This window comes from Salmo salar, chromosome ssa12, assembly GCF_905237065.1.
Source record: "Salmo salar chromosome ssa12, Ssal_v3.1, whole genome shotgun sequence".
Classification (NCBI taxonomy): domain Eukaryota; kingdom Metazoa; phylum Chordata; class Actinopteri; order Salmoniformes; family Salmonidae; genus Salmo; species Salmo salar.
The window spans coordinates 78909619-78933459 of record NC_059453.1 but is presented as its reverse complement, the minus strand read 5'-3'; the positions used below and the strand labels follow the sequence as shown (position 1 = coordinate 78933459).

General features: G+C 41.5%; 2 protein-coding genes across 4 annotated transcripts; both read right to left on the bottom strand.

Annotated features, from left to right (window-relative positions):
• Positions 1 to 81: 81 nt before the first annotated feature.
• LOC106565783 (short transient receptor potential channel 4-associated protein) lies at positions 82 to 16236 on the bottom strand. Of its 3 annotated transcripts, none has more exons than XM_014133292.2 (17): positions 15927 to 16236; positions 13306 to 13434; positions 13071 to 13187; positions 12811 to 12868; positions 12492 to 12547; positions 12257 to 12385; positions 11914 to 12115; positions 11491 to 11679; positions 10497 to 10639; positions 10258 to 10389; positions 10069 to 10127; positions 9887 to 9988; positions 9403 to 9724; positions 9083 to 9194; positions 8815 to 8927; positions 6027 to 6233; positions 82 to 4246 (listed from the first exon to the last, which is right to left on the bottom strand). In XM_014133292.2, the coding sequence occupies exons 1-17, from the start codon at positions 16050 to 16052 to the stop codon at positions 4109 to 4111; spliced, it is 2334 nt and encodes a 777-aa protein (XP_013988767.1). In that variant the 5' UTR covers positions 16053 to 16236; the 3' UTR covers positions 82 to 4108. The 3 variants fall into 3 exon arrangements, with proteins under 3 accessions (XP_013988767.1, XP_013988769.1, XP_045547771.1); XM_014133294.2 differs by having other exon boundaries at positions 9409 to 9724; XM_045691815.1 differs by lacking the exon at positions 15927 to 16236 and adding an exon at positions 15365 to 15650.
• Positions 16237 to 17716: 1480 nt separating this feature from the next.
• Positions 17717 to 22484, bottom strand: LOC106565927 (src-like-adapter 2). Its single transcript, XM_045692137.1, has 6 exons — positions 22338 to 22484; positions 22109 to 22208; positions 21942 to 22028; positions 18286 to 18389; positions 17951 to 18100; positions 17717 to 17727 (listed from the first exon to the last, which is right to left on the bottom strand). The coding sequence occupies exons 1-6, from the start codon at positions 22408 to 22410 to the stop codon at positions 17717 to 17719; spliced, it is 525 nt and encodes a 174-aa protein (XP_045548093.1). The 5' UTR covers positions 22411 to 22484.
• Between the last annotated feature and the right edge of the window lie 1357 nt (positions 22485 to 23841).

Sequence of the window (23841 nt, the reverse complement as noted above, 5' to 3'; positions counted from 1 at the left end):
ACAGCCTGACATTCTGAGGCAAGATGACATTTGTTATTGTGTCCCATCAATAAGACCACTGAACAAAATACACCACACACATTCGAGAGAAAGTTGTGAGAATTTAATATGCTTTTCCTTATATTATTTTCACAAAGACTGTTAAATAAATAAATGAAGTTCAACATTAGATGAACAAAAAGGGTGGAAATGGAATCCTAGGGGAAGATGGACTTCACGTCAGGATTGAGTCGTATGTATAAGTTAAGTCCAATGCACACTAAACACTTCCTAGGTACAGATGGCTCCAGTGTGATATTGATGAATTACAAACAAGTGTTCATATGATCACCACCCCAATGTCAAAGCAAAAGCTACACATACAAAAATGATTTGATCATGTTTCAGAAACATGTTGAAGTCTAAATGAAGGTTTGCTGAACAAATTTCTCTAGGTACACACACAATCATGCTTTTTAACGCAGTCACTCAGTTATACCACACAGTCAAAGGAAACCAACTTGGCATATATGCCAAAAGACAAAGATTTACATAAAATGTACCTAATGTAAAGGAAGTACAATGAAATTGAAATAATTAAGCACCAATTAGCTATTTAATCAAAAAAGACCAACTGTTTCTCAACATGTATTGGATGTAGAGTATGAAGCCTGCTTTCTTAGCGTGAAGCAAATCTGCACAAAAGTGACTATGTACAATGTTTCAACAATACATCTGTGTGGCTGTTAAGCAGGGATAGTATTACAAATACAGTACTGTGCATTTGATTTTCAAAGTTATATCTAGCAATTCATTAAGACCATATTTTTAAAGTAGGTAATCTACTCTGAACCAGATGCCATATAAGAAAACTGACAATATGGGCTTCCACAGGCAATCATGTCTCTTGGCAGAGCGTGGAACATGCATGGTGTTCTCACGGTAAGAGTTCTATTCCAAACACTAGAAGCAGAGAGAACTGGACACACAGGATGTAAATGGTGCTGAACCAATATAACTTTTATGAACATTACAGGCTCCATCCATGATTTACATCAACACAAGTCAATCCACATGAAGTAGTGGTGAAGTATAGGAAGGTAAAGAAGTCAAACGCTGTGAAAACACAAGTCATAGTAAACCACTTTGTCATGTATCACTACCAACTGTTTATCAGGGCAAACCACATTATGAACGGATTGCTTTTATACATTCAAGTGAACATACAAAAAGGTTTAAGAAAAACATTTGAACAGGATTAGTTCCACTTCGACACACACACTGAGTGACAAAGTGGTTCCATCCATATGGTGCTGGGTTGAAAAATGCCGTAGCTCAATCATTAGTCATTTTCTTGGATTCTCGTTCTTTTGTTGGAGATGAAAAATGCTTACTCAGCTCAGAATCCATTTCCACGACATCAGCACATTCTAGCCATAGCAACATGACCACACCCATTCCCCCATAGCCAATCACAGAGGTGAAACCAAGCACAGAACCATCACACAAAGACGAATGTAGATTGTCAGTCTAGGCTCGTGGTGAGAGAAGAGAAGTCAAGAGTTAAGTGGTCAACTGGGGGATGAACATTCAAGTGATGCAGCACAGAGTGGCTGTTTGGTTGAAGGCCATTCATGCTAAGAGGGTTTAAGAAACCTTAGGGCGGCAGGTTGCATAGCGGTTAATATCGTTGGGCCAGTAACCGAACGGTCGCTGGTTCGAGCCAACCAGGTGAAATATCTGTAGATGTGTCCTTGAGCAAGGCACTTAACCCTAATTGTTCCTGTAAGTCTCTCTGGATAAGAGCGTCTGATAAATTACTAAAATGTCAAATGAAACCGTTGTGAGAAGTGTCTGGGACAGAGAGTGGGTTTGAACACGAGAACCTGCATAGTTTATTATTCTATAAAACCACCCTTCACTTGATGGATACAAAGTAAAGTACAAAATGAAAATGTATTTTATCAAAATATGTGTTAAAATACAATGCACACAATTCCAACAGTAAATGTTTTATCTACAATTTATTTAGAACTGAAAGAAATTCTCTTAAGACGCAAACAAAAATAATGTCTGAAAAACAAAAAGGAAAACGTTCTCTCTTCACTGGGTGAAGTCATGAATGGGTTGGTGGCATCTTTGGAGTGGTACTTCTGTCCAAAGCCCCATCTCACCCATCACATGGCCCCACAGATTATGAACCATCAACAGATCCACAAGCTACCTGGACGGGCTGAGTAAAGCCACAAGCACTGGTCAACTAGAATCATCCTAAAAGAGACAGACCAACATCCATACAGATCAGTGAAGATGCTGTTAATTCAAAGACCACTGGACAAGACTGATGCCACCTCTGCATCCAATCATGATGAGCAGCCTTCTGTAGCATTGTGTTGTGTGACAAAACTCCACATTTAAGTGGCCTTTTATTGTCCCCAGCACAAGGTGCACCTGTGAAATGATTATGCTGTTTAAATCAGCTTCTTGATATGCCACACCTGTCAGGTGGATGGATTATCTTGGCAAAGGAGAAATGCTCACTAACAGGGATGTAAACAAATTTGTGCATAAAATTGGAGAAATAAGCTTTTTGTGCATATGGAAAATTGCTGGGATCTTTTATTTCAGCTCATGAAACCAACACTATACACACACACAAACTATTGACTGGTACTGTGTGTATGAGTAGGTGTGTCCAAGGGTTTTTATTTTTAATATTTTCTACACTGTTGAATAATAGTGAAGAAAGACATCAAAACTATGAAAAACACACATGGAATCATGTAGTATCCAAAAAAAAGAGTTATCAAAATACTTTATATGTGAGATTCTTCAAAGTAGCCACCCTTTGCCTTGATGACAGCTTTGCACATTCTTGCCATTTTCTCAACCAGCTTCATGAGGGAGTCACCTGGAATGCATTTCAATTAACAAATGCTGACATTGACCTTAGAACGGTAGAAATCTGTCCTTTGGTCTGAGTCCAAATTTGACATTTTTGGTTCCAACCGCGTGCCTTTGTGAGACGCAGAGTAGGTGAACGGATGATCTCCGCATGTGTGGTTCCCACTGTGAAGCATGGAGGAGGTGGTGTGATGGTGCTTTGCTGGTGACACGGCCAGTTATTTATTTAGAATTCAAGGCACACTTAACCAGCATGGATACCATAGCATTCTGCAGCGATACGCCACCCCATCTGGTTTGCGCTTAGTGGGACTATCATTTGTTTTTCAACCGAACAATGAACGAACACCTCCAGGCGGTGTAAGGGCTATTTGACCAAGAAAGAGAGTGATGGAGTACTGCATCAGATGACCTGACCTTCACAATCACCCAACTTAAAACCAATTTTGATGGTTTGGGATGAGTTGGACTGCAGAGTGAAGGAAAAGCAGCCAACAAGTGCTCAGCATATGTGGGAACTCCTTCAATACTGTTGGAAAAGCATTCCAGGTGAAGCTGATTGAGAGAATGCCAATAGTGTGCAAAGCTGTCATCAAGGCAAAAGGTGGCTACTTTGAAGAATCTAAAATATATTTTGATTTGTTTAACACTTTTTTGGTTACTACATGATTCCATATGTGTTATTTCATAGTTTTGATGTCTTCACTATTATTCTACAATGTAGAAAATAGTAGAAATAAAGAAAAACCCTTGAATGAGTAGGTGTGTCCAAACTTCTGACTGGTACTGTATATATCTATTTTGTTGCATCGTACAAATAGATTTTTCCATATATTTATATAATATATAAAAGGTTTCATTTGATTTCACCTAAAGCAAACCACCAACAAAGGAGTATTTCAAGGTCCAATAAATGTATATTTCTTTACTGTGGGGTCTGGGACAGACAGACAGGTGCAGTCTCTCTTTTTCTCCTACAAAGAGAAAAGGAGCGAGGAGTGAAGATGCCCAGCATCGTAGAATCATCCCTCTCGTCTTCAGTAATGGCCCCCTGGCCAAGTTACAGACAGCATAGCAGCAAGTTGGTGTCCTGCCGCAGTCACATAGCACTTCCAGGTCGCTAGGTGACCCTTGATCTGACTATGCTCTTTGGCGGGGTCATCAACCATGATAGGTGTCCATACCCCAGCAACCCCCCACAAGCCCAGCCCAAACTCTCCTAGGGTTAACACTCTAGCAGGTCCCTGTCCAGGTCCATGAAGGGCTCATCTATGTAGCTGGCTATGGCACACAGAGATGTCCTGTCTGAGCCCAGCAGCACTGACACAGTCTCATTCCAGTAGCTGAAGGGGATGCAGGAGCTCTGAGGGAGAGAATAAAACAGAGGGTTAGACTGGTGAAAGACAATTTCCCCAAGGAGGAGAAGGGAATATAGATTCATGGAAGAAAAAATTTTCAATCCTGACGTGAAACTTCTCTGCCCGCAAACATCTAGAACACCTATTAAGAAGACCCCCAGTCTCCGGGCAAAGACAGATCAGATCAACTCACATCCCCACATTTATCACCTTTCAATGCTGTCAGCTAGCTACATGCTCCTCTAACCCTTACACTCGTGGAAATTGTCCTATATGGCTAGAGCCAACTTTAAATGTTTCAAACAAAATAACTATAAAAAGCATATGCATGACCATGGTAGCAATTGAAAGAGAACACTTTGGAAAAATTATCAGACCAAAAGGTGAGGACAACAGTTCACTTGACTCCAAACATTACACTGTTGATTTTATGTGCCTTTTACATTTACTGTACTTTTCTCAGCATTTGTCAATAACGAGATCTGAAAATACTATAGATACATTCAGTAACATACGAACATTTATTGACATTTTGGAGTAGGTGCAAGATAAGAAAAAACAATGACAAGGGTACAGTTCCTAAGCAATTTCAATGCACTTTTATGACTCAAAGAGCATTCAACTTTTTGGTGCTTTTTTTGAGCTCTCCTAGCTTTGCAATTGAGGAACTGAAGCAAGCACACTTGTAGATGTTTGTTTGGAACACAGCTCCTGTGTCCCCACCATCACACAATTGTTGTTGTTTGTTCAATCTAAAACCGTTCCATTATAAATTGCGATCTGGGTCAGCTGGTAATCATTTGAAAGCTTATTCTATTGCCAACATGGATAGTGAAGTTATAAAATACGATCTTACAGTGTTAGGCTTTCACAAGGCACTTCAGACAAACCGATTGTAATTTTGGTGCGCATAGAATGGAGTCATGAGTGTATTCAAGTGTGTGTTCCGTGGCTAATTTTCTTCACAATACGACAAACATATGCTCATTCTGCTCAGTACAACCCAGGGCATGAAGCCATGTCATCCTTACAACTGTGGATCAAACATAGCGACCATAAACATTGATACTGTAAATTACATGTTTTGAAACATGGAAATATGAAGTGCACATTTGGACTCATGGGTGTGGCTTGCTTGTATGACATTGACATCAAAGCGGTGTTTATTATAATCCTCAACGTCTCATCTTTCAGAACACATCAACTCCATTCGATTTACAGCATTTCCCTTATTCAGACAACAACAAATGTACAAAAGTAGCCTAATTAGCGGAAGGAATAGGGGCATCTTCTTGTCGTGCACGGTGCTCAAATGTATAATGGCTGTCAGTCAAAACCCATACAGCACTGTGAAGCACAGAGCCTGAGCACTGACGTCATGTATACTATGTTACTGTACAGCCACTGCATTCCAATTTAGGCACGTAGCAATGAAAACATCTGCCATTTTCGGGATGACGGTGTGTGACAGGAAAGGGCAACTTTGGAGCATTAAAAGATGTCAAGTTGAACATTGTTTGCACAACACCAGAAATGGTTTCTCATTAGAAAACGTATTTGTTTTTAATAAACAAAAAGGTGGTGGACTGCCTAATGAAAACATAGTATACATTTATGGGGCTAGTTAATGACAGACCGGCCAGTCTACAGGCTGCAAATAGATAGTATAGCAGAGAAAGCAGGCTTGATCAGCTGGGCTAATAACATTTGTAGGAAAAATATTTTGAATGTAAAATATACTATTGGTGAGTTTGGGACGGATCAGGCCAAGAAGAGGACACTCACGTTCTCCAGACAGGTGCTGTCCTTGTCCCTGTTGAGGTAGTGGCGCTGCCAGAAGCGCAGCAGGTTGTGGAAGTTGTTGAGCAGGCAGCCGGGGTACTTCTCTGCATGCTCCTTCTCTCTCAGGGCCTTGAGATAGAAGGGCAGCTTGCCCCTCCTCCTGGCCAGCATCAGGACCACTAGGCTGGTGTTCAGACAGCTCACATTCTCCTGGGCCAGGGGATGGGCAGGGCAGAGGAGGACAGGTGAGCACCACATGTGGGAGAACAACAGCCTCAAACCCTCAGAAACTGAGGCTACATTAATCTTAAAAGAGCAGTACAAGGTGGTCTTGCTCTTGAAAACTCTACCTTCTCCCTACAGTTTTCTGCCATTAGCTTTGCTCACGACTACCTCATGTGAACTACAATCCCAACACTGCGTTTAACTTTTAGAAACGTCAATAATAATCATCGCTTACAATATGGCTTTTGAAACATATGGTCCTCATCTTTCAGAGAGAAAGAATACTTCAAATACAGATCCATACAGCTACGGAGCCTCCATCCTACTAAACTACACTCACTGTAGCAGTTACAGATCCATACAGCTATGGAGCCTCCATCCTACTAAACTACACTCACTGTAGCAGTTACAGAACCATACAGCCACGAGTGTCTCCATCTGACCAAACTACACTTCTGCTACACTTCCTGAGTTGCGCCGAAACACCAGTGTTTAAGTGTATGCTAGATACAGTTGAAGTCGGAAGTTTACATACACCTTAGCCAAATACATTTAAACCGTTTTTCACAATTCCTGACATTTAATACTAATAAAAACTCCCTGTCTTAGGTCAGTTAGGATCACCACTTTATTTTAAGAATGTGAAATGTCAGAATAATAGTAGCGAGAATGATTTATTTCAGCTTTTATCTCTTTCATCACATTCCCAGTGGGTCAGAAGTTTACATACACTCAATTAGTATTTGGTAGCATTGCCTTTAAATTGTTTAACTTGGGTCAAAGGTTTTAGGTAGCCTTCCACATGCTTCCCACAATAAGTTGGCTGAATTTTGGCCCATTCCTCCTGACAGAGCTGGTGTAACTGAGTTGGGTTTGTAGGCCTCCTTGCTTGCACATGCTTTTTCAGTTCTGCCCACAAATTTTCTATAGGATTGAGGTCAGGGCTTTGTGATGGCCACTCCAATACCTTGACGTTGTTGCCCGTAAGCCATTTTGCCACAACTTTAGAAGTATCCTTGGGGTCATTGTCCATTTGGAAGACCCATTTGCGACCAAGCTTTAACTTCCTGACTGATGTCTTGAGAGTTGCTTCAATATCTCCACATAATTTTCCTCCCTCATGATGCCATCTATTTTGTGAAGTGCACCAGTCCCTCCTGCAGCAAAGCACCCCCACAACATGATGCTGCCACCCCCGTGCTTCACGGTTGGGATGGTGTTCTGCGGCTTGCAAGCCCCCCTTTTTTCTCCCAACATAATGATTGTCATTATGGCCAAACAGTTCTATTTTTGTTTCATCAGACCAGAGGACATTTCTCCAAAAAGTACGATCTTTGTCCCCATGTGCAGTTGCAAACCGTAGTCTAGCTTTTTTATGGCGGTTTTGAAGCAGTGGCTTCTTCCTTGCTGAACGGCCTTTCAGGTTATGTTGATATAGGACTCGTTTTACTGCGGATATAGATACTTTGTACCTGTTTCCTTCAGCATCTTCACAAGGTCCTTTGCGGTTGTTCTGGGATTGATTTGCACTTTTCGCACCAAAGTACATTCATCTATAGGAGACAGAACGCGTCTCCTTTCTAAGCGGTATGACGGCTGCGTGGTCCCAAGGTGTTAATACTTGCGTACTATTGTTTGTACAGATGAACGTGGTACCTTCAGGCGTTTGGAAATTGCTCCCAGGGATGAACCAGACTTGTGGAGGTCTAAATTCTGAGGTCTTGTCTGATTTCTTTTGATTGTCCCATGATGTCAAGCAAAGAGGCACTGAGTTTGAAGGTAGGCCTTGAAATACATCCACAGGTACACCTCCAATTGACTGAAATTATGTCAATTAGCCTATCAGAAGTTTCTGAAGCCATGACATCATTTTCTGGAATTTTCCAAGCTGTTTAAAGGCACATTCAACTTAGTGTATGTAAACTTCTGACCCACTGGATTTGTGATACAGTGAATTATAAGTGAAATAATCTGTTAACAATTGTTGGAAAAATTACTTGTGTCATGCACAAAGTAGATGTCCTAACCGACTTGCCAAAACTATAGTTTGTTAACAAGAAATTTGTGGAGTTCTTGAAAAACGAGTTTTAATGACTCCAACCTAAGTGAATGTAAACTTCCGACTTCAACTGTAGCTAATGAGCATAGGTGGTCGCGTCTTGTCTTCCGTCTGTTTTCCGTAAACAAGCAATGTAACATGGAGGTATGGCCGTGTGGGAACACTAACCCTAAAAGTGTGCATCAATTTAACCGTTTGTTCAAAATAATAATCATCTCACTGATATGAAAGATAAGGTCCTTAAACTTCCAAAACTGTACCGTGACATGTGTTAATGTTCAGATTCAGCAACAGGGGTTTTAACGCAACTCCCCCGTACAGAAGACGCCTTTGTCCAATGACTTATGTAATGGAACAGAGTCATGATCAAGGGCTCAAGGTTGTCTAATCCTAGCAAACATACTGGGAAACGTTCTTCTTCTTTCTCGTGGGCTGATATGTGTGTGTGTGTGTGTGTGTGTGTGTGTGTGTGTGTTTCGGTGTTAGAGAGAAAGAGGCAGCAAAGACCTGTGTGAGAGTCTGCACGTTGATGATGTTGACCAGCCTGAAGAGGAAAGATAGTCTGTTCTCCACCCGGGCCAAGTAGGACAGCAGACAGCATTCAGACAGCACCTCCACCACTGCAGGACCACAGTCAGCAACAATTACATCATAAACAACACCTTTATAATGCAATCAAGGCTTGATTTTATTCCAACATTGGCAGCTTGAGATCATACATCTGACCCGCTCTCATTGGTCTATTCACTCGCTATGGGAATGAGTGGGTGTTTACCTTTGCTGTCCTCTGTCTGGGTCTCGAAGCGGTCCAGGGAGAGAATGATGCAGCGCACCAGCATGTTGGAGTCTACCAGGGAACTGTTGATCTGGGTCATGAAGGTCTGGAACTGCAGCCGAGCCGAACAGAGGGATGGGACACCCAGTATTATAGAACACACACAACTCTGGGTACAATGAGATTACTTTTAAAAGGTTGACTTTAAGAATTTATGTTGCATTATTTCATGCAATATCATTCTGGGACAATGAGGACTGACAGGGTCCTCTCACATTGTGGGGGGGGGGGGGGGGGTTGCTATTTACTAAGTGTCTCACCTTCACCTTGTTATCTGTGCTGACGTACATGTTGAACCTCTTGAAGGCGTCGATGTTGAACTTCATGAGTTCCCCCAGGAGGTCAAAGTAGCTCTGCAGGACATCTTTGGACTTACAGCCACTGTCTATGATGCAGAACAGCATGTTTTCTAGCAGCCCCCTCTTCAGCAGAAACATCTGGTCTGCATAGGAGGTGACTCCACGGAGGAAACTCTCCACTGCCCTGGCCTGCCAGAACCTGAAGGAGGAGTCTGGAGGCTCCTTCTTCATGACAGTGAGGAGACGAGTGAGGAGACCTTTCTTCCCATCACACACTAGACTCCTGCAGGAGCACAAGGAGACAGGGAGAGGGCATTTGGGTGACACACAATATAGTATTTAATTTGAGTTTTCAGAGAACATAATGCCTCTTTTGCACTGTAGTGTGAAGTATTGAGGGTGGAGTTAATGATGGGAACAGATGATGGAACCAGATGATGCATACCTGTCTGTATTGACTAAGGCCTCCACCTCCGGTATGTTGGCCTTCAGAGAGATGGCACTCAGCTCGTTCAGCTCCTGACTGTTTAGAAGCAGATACTTGTTCCTGAAATAAATTAAATGTGTGTTAAATTCAAGTGAAGCTAGCAGGGAACTTTCAGTCAAGAGTGTTTGAAAGTTACTCACTCATGGTGGTCGCTGAAGCTCTGGATAAGCCTCAGAAACTGGATCTTGAAGGATATTTCCTAAGGGAAGGACAGAATCAGAGTGATTAACATTAATGTTTATAACATTGCAATGGTAATATGAACCCAGAGCAAGAATCCCCAAAAAATTTACAGTGATAGTGGCGTTTGAGAGGAGTGCACTGCTTACCGGACTGCAATCACAGTTCTCATTCTGGCCATGCACCACATGATTGGATGAGGTGTACTTCCTCCAGATTAGCTTGTCAAACAAGTTGTTGAGACCTGGGATCAGACGGAACTCTGCTAGCATCTTGTGTACCTGAGGAAGAGACATAGTGGTCAAATAAATGCAAACAGACAGGAGTGGCTACTCCTACGGGAGCCCTGCATTGGGTGAGTTATCTGTTTTGGCCCCCAGTCCCTCACCTGGTTCCTATGACTACCCATTAGCAGCACACAGAGCACGTACAGCACCTCCACCTTGTACATGATCTCGTGGACAATCTTCATGGACTGGGGCAAACGGTGCCTGAGAGTACTGGTGGCCAACGAACTCTCGTTTGATGACTCTGTGGAGGAGGCATAATAGGATGAAAAAGATGTAATGAGATGTTCATAGATCGACAGAGGTACATGGGTAGGTGACAGAAAGGTCTTCACGAAATGGATCTGGGGCTTTCCCCACTCACACCCGATATGCATAAATATATTTTTTAATATAGAGACCCATTCCAAACGGAACAGAGGACAACTAGACCTGTTCCATATAGACCTGGTCGGATCCAGACCCGTTCCGAACAGAGTGTGGTAAGCAGCAGAAAGGTCATTTTTAAAGCTACTTTATTACCTGGAGATGATAAAGCGTGAGGAGTGAGAGAGAGATGCCAATCTGCCAGGCAGGGAGAGGCCATACCATGGGGAGCACGGGGAGCAGGGAGGGAGAGACAGCAACCAAGCTGATTCACGCTATAGTAGATAGTTGCCATAGCTAGGTTACTTATCATCCAATATGATTATGTAGTACCGGTCTTGACTGCATCAAACCGGGAGAAGCTAGTTAAGCTAGCTAAAGGCTAATTGAGGATGCTAACTGAGGAAAGCATGCGCTTTCTGATCTGACAGTTACAAATCACAACAACTCCATTTAGAATATTAAGTAGCAGCCTACCTGTTGGCTCTTGGTCGTTGTAGCCTATCCTGACTAGATATCTCCTATCTTTTGCCCCACACAGAGGCTCTATGACTGTAGCCTATTGCCACTTTGATTACTTATGATTGGCCAACAACAAGCTACACACGCACCACACTCCACTCTCTGTATAGTACTATAAATAAGCATTTCATAAGGAGAATGGTTAGACCTTTTCAGTGATAACTGATGTTTAAGGCAGTGGTACAGAGCAGGAGAGAGGCTGCTGACCTGTGCTGGTGTGCTCAGCCTCCTCCGTGGCCATCTGCATGAGGGCGTCCAGCACCAAGGCATTGTCCAGCCACGTGTACCAGTCCTCCAGCTCCTGCAGGAAGTTAGACGCCCCCGTGGCCTCAGACACCTTTCTAGTGGCCAGCTTACACAGGCGCTCGATGAAGCCCGGGATGTTTAGGAGGGTCACTGGGAACAAGGAGGCAGCAGAGTGGGCTCATTCATTGATCATGTACTCTAATTCAGCTTTAGGTTAAGGGCTGAGAAAACTTTTGGACAGATTAAGGGCATCAAATCAAATAAGTACTACAAATCAACAGATGAATTAAACAAATCCTTTAACAAGACCCAAAGATAAGGTAATTGAGCAAAAGAATAAGAAACGGGTAATTTCTCCACTGTGTTTCTGTATCCCTGTCCTACCTTGGTTGACCTCTGCACGCGAGAGGCTAGAGTCTTGTTTCTGCTGGGCGTTCTTGGCCAGCAGGGTGTGTTTGTCATCATTCCCCACGTCGGGTTCTGAGACTGTGACAGAGAGGATGCGGCAGAAGTTAGCCAGCTGCTGCTGGTCAAAGCTCTGGACCAGACCAGACAGGTTAGCAACCCCTTCCAACTGGATCATCGCCTGTGGCAGAAAGAGGACCAACATATGGGTCACCATTGGCATAAGATGACCATGGATATAAAATCTCCACCCAGCGCAAACCCACAAACCCTCTCGAGGTGAGCAATATTGTAAAAGATTTTGTTGTAAAGTTCCTCTGACCTTCTTGACTCCGAGAATATCCTCGATTAAAGTGGCAGTCTGTAGAAAAGTCTTCTTGTTCGTCATCAAGGTAAAGAGAAACAGGACAAAGTCGTCTCTGGCTGCAAGGCTCTTTGTTACCCCTTCCGTCTGAGAAAATTAAGGGAGAGATTTGATGATTAATGAATGTTTATATTAAAAGGCAGACATTATTCCTTTATTTAATGAAGTGATGTTCTGCGGCAAGTGTACTTACACATATGCAGCAGTTGTAAAGAACACTAAGGCAGTCATTGACCAAGTCATCATTCACTGCAGGGACAAAACACAATGAATGTACTTTATTCTCCCGGGATAGTCACCAGTTGAGGTATCCTGGGGTAAGGAATGTTTTGGGGATTTTCAAGTCCCTCAGTTGAGCACCTGATCCCCCTTTTATCATTTAAGCTGAAGAGCATTTGGGTATACCTTTTTGTTTTACACACTCATGAATATCAATGTTCCCCTATGTGAAAAGTGCAGCCTTTGAGGTTATATCAGACCTAAACATATCACACCTGACTTTTTCTACTTACTTTTAGGTTTCTTCTTTTGCATAGTGAGTGTAGGCCTCATCAAGATCTCTACAAGCAGCTTTTATTGGAGGAAAAAGAAGCAGCAATGAACAAACTTCATATCCCACCTGATAATATCTCAGAAGGCACTGATACACAAAGACACTGCAGTATGAGGTAACATGGCTGATTCAAGACATAGAAACAGGTAACTGATATGTTTCCACCACAACACAGAACATAGGAGTAACAAGCGCATAATAAACAGTATGTTAACTTACATCGACTCCACCAAAGAGGTCAAAGGTGTATGTGATGGGAAAGGTTGATTCCTGAGCACTCTTCCTGTCTTCTGTGACAAAAGACATCGCCTCCATGGAAAGTAGGGATGATAGTTCCTGTTATAAAGAACTGATAATTAGGCCTAGTCTTAATCTTAGAGTAAATGGCCCAAACTCAGCAAGGTTAAAGCCTAGGAGCTTTACTGATGTAGTGGTGTGTATACTATGTGGGTACCTTTAGTACACTGTGTGTGTGGGAGAGGTCACTGTTGGGATGGCTGCTTTCATGGAGCTTCTGCAGCAGCTCGGGGATACTGTGCCATTTGGCCTGCTTATCCCTATCCTGGAGAAGAGCCTCTGGGAGCTGGAACAATGAATTAATGGTCAATATAGGAAATATACATGGACAACACTGAGAGTTGATCATTTTACCCACCCTCGGCACACCCACACAACCTCAAATCAGATTAAATAAAAGTCTAGGTCTTTGATGTTGGTGCCAAATAAACACATCCTCTCCTAATTCCAGTTGCAGATGCTGTCTCTTGGCACTAGTTAAGTCTGAAGTTATTTCAAATCATGCCCAACTGAAATCCATCACAAATGGAACACAATACATAACGTTCAGTTCTCATAGCTCAATTATTATGAATGAGGCTCAAACTTCCATTTCAGACTTTTTATTGGAATCAGCGAAGCAACACAAAGGCCTTTGGGGCAAGTTGGCAGTGAGTTGAATAGGTCACATTTCACCACAATGGAATTCGATGGGCTGGGTGTCTGAAAGGGTCATTCTAGAGCTAAGTGCTTTTCATGTCAAATATACAATTCAAGGAGATTTAAAAATCACCACCACAGAATTCGGCAAATCAGATCATGACTCTGTACTCCTGCTTCCTGTATAAAAACTGAAGCTCAAACAGGAAGTAACCGTGACTCGCACCGTTGAGAAATGGTCATCAGAATCAGATATTATGCTACAGGACTGCTTTGCTAGCGCTGATTGGAATATGTGCAGAGACTCAGCCAATCAAGTCAACGAGCTAACCACCTCCGTCACTGGCTTCATTAGGCAATGCATCGGCGACGTTGCCCCCACAGTGAAGGTTGCTGCTTCCCCAATCAAAAACCCTGGATTAACACAGAGGTTGGCGCTAAGAGAAAGGACAGGGCTACCGCACAGTTATATCACAGACAACTCAGAGGCTAGGGCTGAGGACAGGAACAAGATGTCATGCTACGACATCAGCAGATTCATCAAACGAGCAAAAGGACAATATAGGAATAAGGTGGAATCATATTACACCTGCTCCAATGCCCACAGCATGTGGCAGGGATTACAAATGAAGACCCAGCCGTGATCTGGCCAAAAATGCCTCTACCAGATGAACTCAATGCATTTCATGTACACGTTGACAATAAGACCGTGCCGTGTGTGAGGGCCCCCACTGAGGACTGGGAGATCTCGCTCTCCGAGGCCAACCTGAGTCATCACTCAAGTCAACACTCACAAGGCAGCAGGGCCGGATGGTAGTCTAGGGTGTGTCCTCAGAGCATGCGCAGAACAGCTGGCAGGCATTTTCAACCTCTCCCTGTCCAATCTGTAATCTTAAACTGACCCAAGAACTCTAAGGCTTCATGCAACAATGACTACCGCCCTGTAGCACTCACATCTGTAATCATGAAGTGCTTTGAAAGGCTGGTTAGGGCAGATATCAAGTCCATCACACCCTAGACCCACTAAAATTTGCATACTGCCCCAACACATCCATAGACGACACAATCTCAATTGCACTCCACACTGCCCTCGCCCACCTAGATAAGAGGAATACATACACTATATATACACAAAAGTATGTGGACACCCCTTCAAATGTCAAATTAGTAGATTTGGCTATTTCAGCCACACCAATTACTAAAATCAGGCACACAGCCATGCAATCTCCATAAACTTTGGCAGTAGAATGGCCTTACTGAAAAGCTCAGTGACTTTCAACGTGTCACCATCATAGGATGCCACCTTTCCAACAAATCAATTCGTCAAATTTCTGCCCTGTTAGAGCTGCCCCGGTAAACTGTAAGGGCTGTTATACGTGTCCAGTCACAGTCCACAAATGGGCGGCACCCATTTATGGAAACTAAAGTGGGGCGTGGCTGGCCAGTTTTGTTTGGCGGCTGGTATCGTTACGTAATCACCCGTGTTGTTCATCCAGTATAAACCCAAATTATTGTTAGCCCTAGTTAGATAGATGGCAGAAACAGCTTGTCAGAATACAATGTAATGGTTTACTCACAATCTGCTGATGAAACCCATAACCAAGCTTGCTAACTAACTGTTTCGTTAACCAAACTAAAGGCGTTAGCTAGTAGTGCACACTTTTAGTTGAGCAAACCCATGTTAACGTTAGCCAGCTAATATAACATTGAGTAATAGTTAGCTAGAGATGCCAATTGCATGTATAAATGAGAGAAACAAACAAACAAAAGACGTTAGCAAAATAGCTAATCGTTAGCTAAAACGGGCATCCTGGATCAACAAAAGAGTTAGCTAGCTAGTGCAGGCTACATGGAGGTTCTCAACTGGCACTTTGTAACTAGTTCACGGTGTATATTCCAACTTTGTCATGTAAATGAACACATTATTTTGGAACACAGCCAGTTAATGTTAACCACCTAACCAGCTAGACAGGCAAACAGCTACTTCATCCTGGCATCCTGTGTGTGCCTGTACTGTAGCTAGCTAGTTACTGTACTACTAGCTCTCTGCAGGGTTACAAATGCAGGTCCCAGGCTTGAGTATTGCTCCCCCTTTTCAGATAATTTCATTGTCAAGACATCATACTAGTTGTGTCTTACCTGTGTCCCTCGGCTGAAACCCCGGCCAACGATCTGACTATGTCTGATCTTTGCAATAATATTTCCATTACGAACACTTCGTTTTCCGCCAGTCCAAGGGGACTCAGACCCCAGAAGCGTCGCCATTATTTGTTATCCCTGAACTGTTCCAAGCAGGAAGATTTAGCTACCTAGATCTCATCAGATTCCACAGTCACAAGGTCAACATTGGCTCCAATTTGTTTTGTGTTAATTCAAGGTTAGCGGTTAGGTTTTAAGAAGATCAATTGTAGAAATGGGGCGGTGTTTGTGACTTTGTGGCTAAATAAGCTTGTGACGACCGCTCGGTCTTGATACACATATTCAAAAGTAGCGGCATCTAGTGGTAGGATTTGAAAATAGTTTTGACATGAGACGCTTTCTCCGTGTGGCCCAGATAACTATAGCATCTGGTGTCTTGTTTTGATGCTCTTTTTTTTTGGTATGAAAAGATTGGCAATGACAAGAAACAAAACTGTCATATACAACTTCATTCATTTATTCCTAATTCTCACAACTAGAGCGTGCTGAACCATGCTGCCACCAGCCAAATGCTGCTAAAAAGCCAGTTAGTTTCAAGTTAGTTCAGACATGGCATTTCATTCATATACAAACGGATTGCAGAGTAACAGATTGCATATGAAACGAACAATCAGTTCAACATTTAGACCAATTAAAACGTTATTGTCGTTCAGTGATCTTCCTTCTTTGGTAAAAAAAAAAAGAAATAGACCAATGCATGGGCGTTTCTGTGTGGACAAGCAGATTGGAACCTTCCTTGAGCTGAAAGGAAGTGCTCCTCACATCATAATACCAAAGGCAGTACAGATAATACCTTTCGGTTCTAGCCTCTGAAATGTGCTCTTGAGCACAAGCACAGCTACAGCATTAGAAGACTTGAGAAGTGCCACGTAACACGGCTTCCCTGTGGCTACCTGAACCCTAACACATTCTACCATCAAAACATTGATTGTACTTGTAGTTTTCATTTATTTCATTGTGGTTGTAAATGGTAGGCTTACTTCTATCAACTTCCACTATGCTTTTATGTAGATCATCCTTTCTGACCTAGTACCATTAGACCTGCGCAACAGCAGACCAGACAGCATGTCTGTCTATTTTACTCTCATAGTCCTCCCTTTCCTCATGTATCCCAGTGTTTGCCACAGTTCTGGCAGCTGGCCTCTGTCATATAGAGGTATGAGCTGATGGCCTCCCTCAGACCTTCGCTCACTAGAGAGTCCTCTGATTCCACTCTGGCCTTATTGAAGATCATTGAACTAGAAAGACAGAGGCAAATGGAATGTGATTTACTTCTAACTACCACCAGAATGCATCATCTTACAATGTGTATACAGTGCAATTGATTGCATAGATATAGCATAACATTTCATATTGACAGTGAACAGTGAAATAAATAGTGTGTAGGTCACTTTGGACACAAAATATGATAGCTGGAATATTTAGGAATGTGCCCCACCTGTCTACTTCATTCCAGTTGAGTGTGGGCCTCCTGATAGCTTTGGGATACGGTCTGGTGGTCAGGGTAGTATTGTTTGAGCCTTGGATGATGCAAGGCTCCCTCAGTAAACAGCACAACCCATCTGCTGACTCTGTGGATAGACATGTTTCCAAATGTTTAAAACATTCTCTAGCCAAACAAAATCATCTTCATGTATTATTTTATATACTGTATGTTACATGTGATGAGGCCGCAGAGAGCCAGAGATAATTAAGACACCTGTGATAATCTGAAGTACCCCAAAAGGACACTAGATGTCATCTGATAAAAACAATGTACTTGAAAGTTAGCAAAATGCTAGTAGTGTACTGTTAATCTTTGAAAGTTTCCAGTAATATAACCTCCCCTTGCAACCCTAGTGAACAGACAGCAATAGATTGCTACAGTAGTACCATACAGTCCGCCCTATTAGCATACTAGAGTATGAACTGTGCTACATATTTAATAATAATGCATTTGAGCCTGTTGATGGGCTTGCACCCACCAGAGTGGTGTTCCACCAATTGGCCCAGGGAGTAGAAGGTGAGGCTTGGGGAGATGTAGAACCAGCCGTTTTGGAGGCGACAGATGCGGTAGTGTTTCACTGTGGCCAGATATGAGTCCATCTTCACAAGGACTGAGAGGGAGTAGGTTTCTGTGAGTAAAAATAACACCGGACTCTTGTCACGCTACAGTCAAGAAAAAGTGCACACAATAGTTGTTGTGCTTATATCAACTTTTTTTTGATAACTCATGGGAACATTTTTAAAAACTTGACATAACATTCACTAAAATGAATTTAATGAAATGAGCGTAAAGCCATGAACAACATCACCTAACCTGTGTTTGTCTGACTCTCTCGGATCAGGAAAGCCCCTGTGTGATTGTGTGGCAGCAGCAGCAGCTCCTCTGCCTTCAACCTGCTGATGCCATTATACTGCCACCTGATTAGAGCGGGATGAGAAAGTTAAAATATTGACTATCAGAAGAAGAAGAATATACAATGAAACTCCCACCACTAGGAAACTACAGTAATTGCATAATTTCCTACGGTTGTAGGCCTACACACTAAGAAATGAGGGTTCTTGGGAAGGGTGATGGTGCTATGTGGAACCATAATGAACCCTTTGAGCCATTCAATGGTTCTTTGTGGTTCACAAGTCATTTTTTTCTCTTTTAGCGATAAATTTAATGAAGGGGCGGCAGCTCATTAGAATAAGTGGTTTGCTCACAGCTCTCTTTCACTAGTGGTTCTGGGGGGGGGGGCAGTGCCCCTGTGACAACAATTTTGGACCCCCTTGTGGCCCCCCTAAATGTGGAGTATGAAATAATTTTGACATAACAAATTTTTGCTATCGTTCTTTTTTTACATCCGTTATTAGTCTGGCAACGCGGAAACATGGTCTTTTGCCTGCTAATGCCTGCAATGCAGTGAAGAAAACGATATGACAACAATAATGTCTAATGTAACTGGCCCCTCTAACAGTACAACTGGCCCCAGCTTGGCCCCCCAGTTGAAATGGTTTAGAACCGCCACTGCTCTCTTTGTACAACCGTGGGTTTGTCATTCCAGTTGATCTAATCTGTTGTGTTATGCCATTACATGTTATACATGACTATGGCCAGTGACGGTGTCTTCTGAAAGACTTACATATGGCCTTGTGTGAATTGAGAACGGTAGACTACAATTCATCAAATGGCCACCGTACTATTTACATTGAGGCCCCCTCCCCATTTGTTTTGTACACTGCTGCTACTTGCTGTTTATTATCTATTCATAGTCACTTCACCCCTACCCCCATGTACAAATGACCTCGACTAACCTGTACCTACGCACATTGACTCGGTACTGGTACCCCCTGTACATAACCTTGTTATTGTTATTATATTGTGTTACTTTTTATTATTTTTTACTTTAGTTTATTTGGTAAACATTTTCTTAGCTCTTTCTTGAACTGCACTGTTGGTTAAGGGCTTGTAAGTAAGCATTTCACAGTAAGGTCTACACTTGTATTCGGCCCATGTGACAAAAAACGTTTGATTTGATTTGATCAGTGGTTCTCAATTCTCATCTCATGGACCCCCAGCTGTTCCACACCTAGCACACTTGATTCAACTTACAATTATCATAATAATAACACCTATGGTAATTTGGCTATACAGAATAAAAAACCCTGTATGGTCCTTCAAAATGATCTACAAAGAACCTTTGAGATTGAGAAAGGTTCTTTATAGAACCATTCTCCATAAAGGTTCTAAAAATAACCATTAGAAAGGGTTCTATATAGCCCCAAAAGGGGTTGTAACCATAGTGGAAACCTTATTTTGGTGCTATATAGAACCATAGAAAATTGTCATTTATAGCACCAAATAGGTCCCACTTAGAACATTATGATCATGGTTCTTTATATAAACACAAAAAATGTTATATATGTAGCGGCAAAAAGGGATCCGCTGTGGTTACAAGCCAAATAACCCTTATTTGGCACAATATAGAACCATTTGTTTTTAGTGTATACATATCATTTTCACACTTCTCCGCACTGTTAGGAAACTCAACTGAAACTACAGCTGCAATCATACCCCAATGAGGGGGGATGATGATGTCATTCAGAGCGAGAGAACAAAATAACTCTGCCTACAGACACTAGAGAGTCACAGTTCACCTACGCTCTTAGAAAAAAAGGTTACTTGGCTGTCCCCACCCTTTGAAGAACCTTTTTGGTTCTAGGACCAGGAATAACTATTTTGGTTCCCGGTAGAACCCTTTTCGATTCCATGTAGAACCCTTTCCACAGTGTCTTCTACATGAAACCCCAAACAGTTCTACATGGAACCAAAAAGTGTTCTGCTGCACTGTAAAAAAAAAATAATCTAGTTGTTTCAACTAAATATTATTACCTGAATTTAACATTTTTAGTTGTCCCAAACTTAGCTCCAACATGAGAAAACGTAGGAAAAAATTCAGTCAACTTAAAATGATGTGTTTGCTCAATTTGTCTCATGTTCAATCAACTCAAAATTATTGTTTTGGCATTTTACAAAGGAAAAGGCTGTGAAACTAGTCACACACACACAGTACATGATTACATTGTGTATGTTCATTTATACTGTAATTGGCATTCAACATGACCTCATCTGGGATTTGAACTCACAACTTCTTGGTTCACAGCATTCCAATCTTCCTGCTATGCACCTGGATTGCTCCACTTTGCACTTCAAAGTAAATCTGAGCTCTGTTAAAAATACATTCAAGAAAAACTATTTATCATAGCGATTAAGGAGTAACATAAAAATAGAGAAATATGACCTACCAACATTAGATAACTACTCAAATAAAATAAGTTAATGATGAGAGAATAGTCAGATGAACTGATAATTGACACAGACATGGTGGCGTAGCAGGAAGATCGAAATGCCATGATCCACATAATTGAATAGTAATTACTGTATAAATGAACATGCACAATGTAATCATGTATGTCAAGGTGTGTCAAATACAGAAGTTGAAAACATTGTGTGTTTGACTAATTACAGTCTTTTTAAGGTAAGATGCCCAAAATAATAATTTCTAGTTGAATGAACATAGGACACAAATTGTGCAAACACGTCATATTAAGTTAACAGCATTTTTGCCTACATTTTCTCATGTTGGAGGCTTGGAGCTAAGTTTGGGCCAACTAAAAATGTTAAGTTCAGGTAACACTTTGACCGAAAAGTTGAGTAAACAAAAAAAAAGGCAGTGGAACCAGTTACTTAATAATAATTAGTTGAAACAACTAGATTAGTGTTTATTTTATAAACATTAATCTTTTATTTATATATATAATAATATATAATATATATAATAATATATAATAATATATATATATTTGTTTTATTGAAATGTTTATAATTTATATATATATATATAATCTTTTTTTTCAATGATAAACATTTCAATAAAACAAATATACTTAATATACTTAAATGGTTATTTTTAAATGGTTATTTTTTTATATTTTTGATATATTTTTTATTAAGCAGTGTATGGGGAAAGCCTAGGAACCCTTTTGGAATAGTTTTTTCTGAGTGTACACAGAAGCTCCCACCTTTAGTGGTTAGAGCATTGGGTCAGTAACCAAAAGGTTGCTGGATCGAATCCCTGAGCTGACAAGGTAATAATCTGTTGTTCTGCCCCTGATCAAGGCAGTAAACCCACTGTTCCCCTGGCGCCGAAGACGTGCATGTCGATTAAGGCAGCCCCCCGCACCTCTCTGATTCAGAGGGGTTGGGTTAAATGTGGAAGACACATTTCAGTTGAAGGCATTCAGTTGTACAACTGACTAGGTATCCCCCTTTAGTGTACACACAATCTCCCACCCTTAAGTGGAGTCCCCACCTCTCTCTCTTTCCTATTGATGAATTCCAATACCCACTCTCTCATGACATCCACTCATCGTAAACAGCTGTGACAGTCAGAAATAAAAAGTGAGACCAAGTAGTAGTTATTTTACCTGTTAATTACTTTGGCAGTGTAGTTGCTGGGGATGTAACTCTCATTGCCTGTCGTTGTGGATCGCACCATCCAAAAATCCCCATCGCTGCAAATCAAGAGATCAGTGTTTTCAACCAAACTACCACATACACTACATGTACAGCTCCATGCAGATATGACACTTACTCTAATAACACCGTGAGGCTCTCCCCTATATGAATGCTGGATTCCAAGGGACCTTGGGAGGGGAAGTCATAGAGGGATACCACCATGGGCCTGCTATTGTCTAAAAAAGAAGAATGTTTTTTAATAGTTGCAATCAGCATTCAGGCTGGCTGGAGGATTCTTTCAGATTGAGTTAACAAATCAAGAATTCAAAAGACCTATGGAAGAAGAAGCTGGTGTTTAGTCTTACCTGACATTGCAGGTTCAGTTGGATTCTTCAGAGTTGGCATATTGGACCATACTTTGATCGGGCAATTCCCCATGACCAGCTGCTTCTCTAGCTGTATGTCTGGATGGCTCTGTAGGCTGAGAGGGAGAGGAGTGTACTGTCATCTATCTTCTTTTGTCATTCGGGTTACACAAACAAGATGACACAGGGACAGAATTAACCACAACAAGAAACCATAATTTCCTCAATAACCTGACAAGTTTCCATTCAGAAATTGTTATGACGAGCCTTGTACATAGTCCTTATGATCTAAACACTGACTCGGACAAAATAAAGGATTCAGGTACACTTTACAATACACAGGCCTTATAAAGGTATAACTACCAGTGGAATAACTTTTCATTAGTGTAAATGCAATAAAACGTGCTTCCATGGTACTGTATGTTAATGAGTTCTAAAGTAAAACTGAAACTTACTCACCTTATTGAATTGGTGTTTAATTGTTGGGTGATGATGATGGGTCGCCACACACAGCTGTCTATATCCTCCTCTGTGTAGCTGATATACACTCAGCAAAGACCAGTGCTGCAACTAAGATCATGAGTGTTATGTGTCCTGTCTTCAGTGTCTGCCTGAACGCTGTACATTCAAATGTATGTGTACGTGTATATGTGCGTGAGAGTGTGGGATCAACACCCTGTCCTATCACAATCCGTGAGAAAGAGAAGGTGTCTCCCTCTGCTCCGTTTCTTGGGAGAGTACTCTATCTACACAACTGTGGCTGAGGGGGTAGATAGATGAGGACTCTAGACAGAGGCCCACTCGATGAGGAAAGGTTTTTATGTCTCTAGTAGCTTTTTGTGGTGCCAATGTTCCTGACATCCTGACACAAAACAGTGTGTCAGGATGCATTTCTGCATTTCTGCAGAAGTGTATAGTATGCACAAAAACATGAGATAAAAATTCTGCTTAAATGACATACTACTTTTCTAGGCTAATTCTATCAGCAATCAGCATCAGAGCTTTGAGTCATGAACACACCACAAGAACACATACGCCTACCAAAAATACCATAACCAGCTGGGAGGACTGAGTGTGGCAGATTTACAGTAATATGTATACACTTCTCTGAAAACAAGTTGCAGATTCAAATGAAGTAGAGGAATGTTATATCCTGTAATGTTATGATGCATTTGATCAGTGTTTTTTCCACAACACTGTAAATATATTGTTATTCTATACTGTAATGGGTAGGATATGTACAGTGGGGCCCGAAATTAGTGACACTCTTAATAAAGATTAGCAATAATTACTATATAAAATATATAATTATAATACTGAGCTATATCGTATGCTCAACATTTTTCGGAAATGATATTATTTTAATCTAATGCAATTGCTCAGAGAAAGAGATTTTGCTGAACAAGTCATATTGATTTAGTAATGATTGGCACCCCTAAAGATTCCTAAAAAGTCAATTAGTCAAAAGTTTAGTATTTGATCCCAGTTTTCATAGCACGGAATG